This window comes from Lactuca saligna, chromosome 9, assembly GCF_052625555.1.
Source record: "Lactuca saligna cultivar CGN05327 chromosome 9, ASM5262555v1, whole genome shotgun sequence".
NCBI lineage: Eukaryota > Viridiplantae > Streptophyta > Magnoliopsida > Asterales > Asteraceae > Lactuca > Lactuca saligna.
Window position 1 is genome coordinate 2181330 of NC_136425.1, and position 2038 is coordinate 2183367.

At 39.4% G+C, this 2038-nt stretch overlaps 1 protein-coding gene across 1 annotated transcript; it reads left to right on the forward strand.

The window, feature by feature from the left end:
• Positions 1-344: 344 nt before the first annotated feature.
• NFU1 (NFU domain protein 1) lies at positions 345-1695 on the forward strand. The gene is made up of 3 exons (XM_078976029.1): positions 345-765; positions 1077-1213; positions 1298-1695. The coding sequence occupies exons 1-3, from the start codon at positions 444-446 to the stop codon at positions 1487-1489; spliced, it is 651 nt and encodes a 216-aa protein (XP_078832155.1). The 5' UTR covers positions 345-443; the 3' UTR covers positions 1490-1695.
• The last annotated feature ends 343 nt before the right edge of the window (positions 1696-2038 follow it).

Sequence of the window (2038 nt, forward strand, 5' to 3'; positions counted from 1 at the left end):
CATCCACCTCTCCAACTCTCACTTTTTTAATTTTGTTATCTGAACTTGCTATGACTTCATCTATTCTGCCTCCAAACTCTTAGTTTTTCCTCTCCGCCTACCTAACGCCTAATCTTTCAACATGCTTAATTTTTTAACCTCACATGACACAACATATTTCAAGGTATAGCCTTAACCCGAAACCCGACACGAAAATAAACGGATTGATATAACACGACACGTTAATTAAATGGATCAGATTAGGGTCAAACACTTCAACCCGTTTAGTGTTTCGACACGACATGAACCCGATCCGACACCGACACCGACACAAGACACACGACCGATTGCCACCTCTAATTTTCCTGAAATAATGAAGTTTCCATAGAAACAAACGGTTTGGTGTGGCGGAGGTCGTGCGTCTTATTTCTTCCCCGGCGGCGTAGGGTGGTCATAACCTAACCATGGCGTTATCAACACCGATTCTGATGTCTCAACCTCAATTCCAACCGTCGTTCTTCACAAAGAGCAACAACCAAGTTACTCCCTCACCCGTATCCATCGTAATCAGAAACAGAATACAGATGGTGGTTCCTCAAAGTCAAAGGTATATCATAACCGTCAAGGCCATGGCCGGTGGTGGACTATACTCTGCTCAGCAATTCGAACTCACTCCCCAAAACGTCGATACCGTTCTCGATGACGTGAGGCCATACCTCATTGCCGATGGCGGAAACGTGGACGTTGTATCCGTTGAAGATGGCATCGTTTCTCTTAAGCTACAAGGTTCGTTTTAGGGGTTTTTTTGTTTCTCATATTTCAATCGATTTTCTGGTTGACGAATTGCACTCATCTACTATTTCCATTGTTCAGGAATTTCTTATTTAACCCTAATAGATTAACACGTATGGTTGCTCAATGTTAGCCTCATTCATAAGACGACTCTTCATTGGAACACGAAATTGATGCAAATAAGTGTGCTTTAAAGTTGTTAAAATGCGTTAGTCTGATAAAATGACCCGATTCTGGTTATCCCCTTTGAAAGGCACATCCAAACACACCTTAAAAGTAAGCAATTGAAATATGATTTGAATCAGGGGCGTGTGGGAGCTGTCCAAGCTCAACAACAACCATGAAGATGGGGATCGAAAGAGTGCTGAAAGAAAAATTCGGAGAGGCTGTGAAGGATATCGTTCAAGTTTTTGATGAAGAAGCTGCTGCAACAAGCGTTGAGGCAAAGTTTTTGAATTGTAAAGAATAGTTTTATAGGAATGATAGATTGATTATATATTGAATGGTGTGCAAATTGCAATTGCAGGCAGTGAATGGGCATCTTGAAATACTGAGACCAGCCATAGCCAACTTTGGTGGAAGTGTGGAGGTGCTGTCAGTGTCTGTGGAAGGTGGGGAATGCGTTGTGAAGTATACTGGGCCTGATTCAATTGGATCAGGAATCAAAGCAGCAATCAAGGAGAAGTTTCCAGACATCCAGAATGTCTTCTTCACATAGACTCTATGTTGCTGTTATAGCCTCATGGGAGAAGCAGCTAAACTCTTGGTGTATCTTTAATCCAAAACTATATGGCTGCTTTTGTTGACCAGTGTATTTCTATTTCTCTTAGTTTGTTGCGTATGTAAATATGGACACACTCATATGCATATACATCATCATCATCATCATACTATAATAAGAAACTCGATGTTTAATTACCTACATATGAGATGATTAAATGAAATAATTACATCTATGTATTATTATTATTTAAAGACATGAGTTCAAGATAAATATATTTAGTTAGTGTAAGTTTAGAAACGAGAATCTATCATTTATATGGAGATATTCTAGGAGCCATTGATTGGGTCTGTGTAGCAACACATGAAGAGGAAGAAGAGGAGAGGGAAAGCATGTGAACGATTTGTGAAGGTAAGGATTATACTTATAGTGGGCTGCAGAGAGATGGAATTTTGAATAATGTCTAAACCAATTAAGAAGATTCTTCTAACTTTTTCTATCATCCATTTTAATTCAACTTCAAGTTAATTTACCTACCGTAACTTC

Bases quoted from the DNA above. Each gene is read 5' to 3' on its own strand.
- NFU1 (XM_078976029.1), top strand. From the start codon at position 444: ATGGCGTTATCAACACCGATTCTGATGTCTCAACCTCAATTCCAACCG. The intron at 766-1,076 runs GTTCGTTTTAGG...GATTTGAATCAG, and splicing joins CGTTTCTCTTAAGCTACAAG to GGGCGTGTGGGAGCTGTCCA. The intron at 1,214-1,297 runs GCAAAGTTTTTG...TTGCAATTGCAG, and splicing joins CTGCTGCAACAAGCGTTGAG to GCAGTGAATGGGCATCTTGA.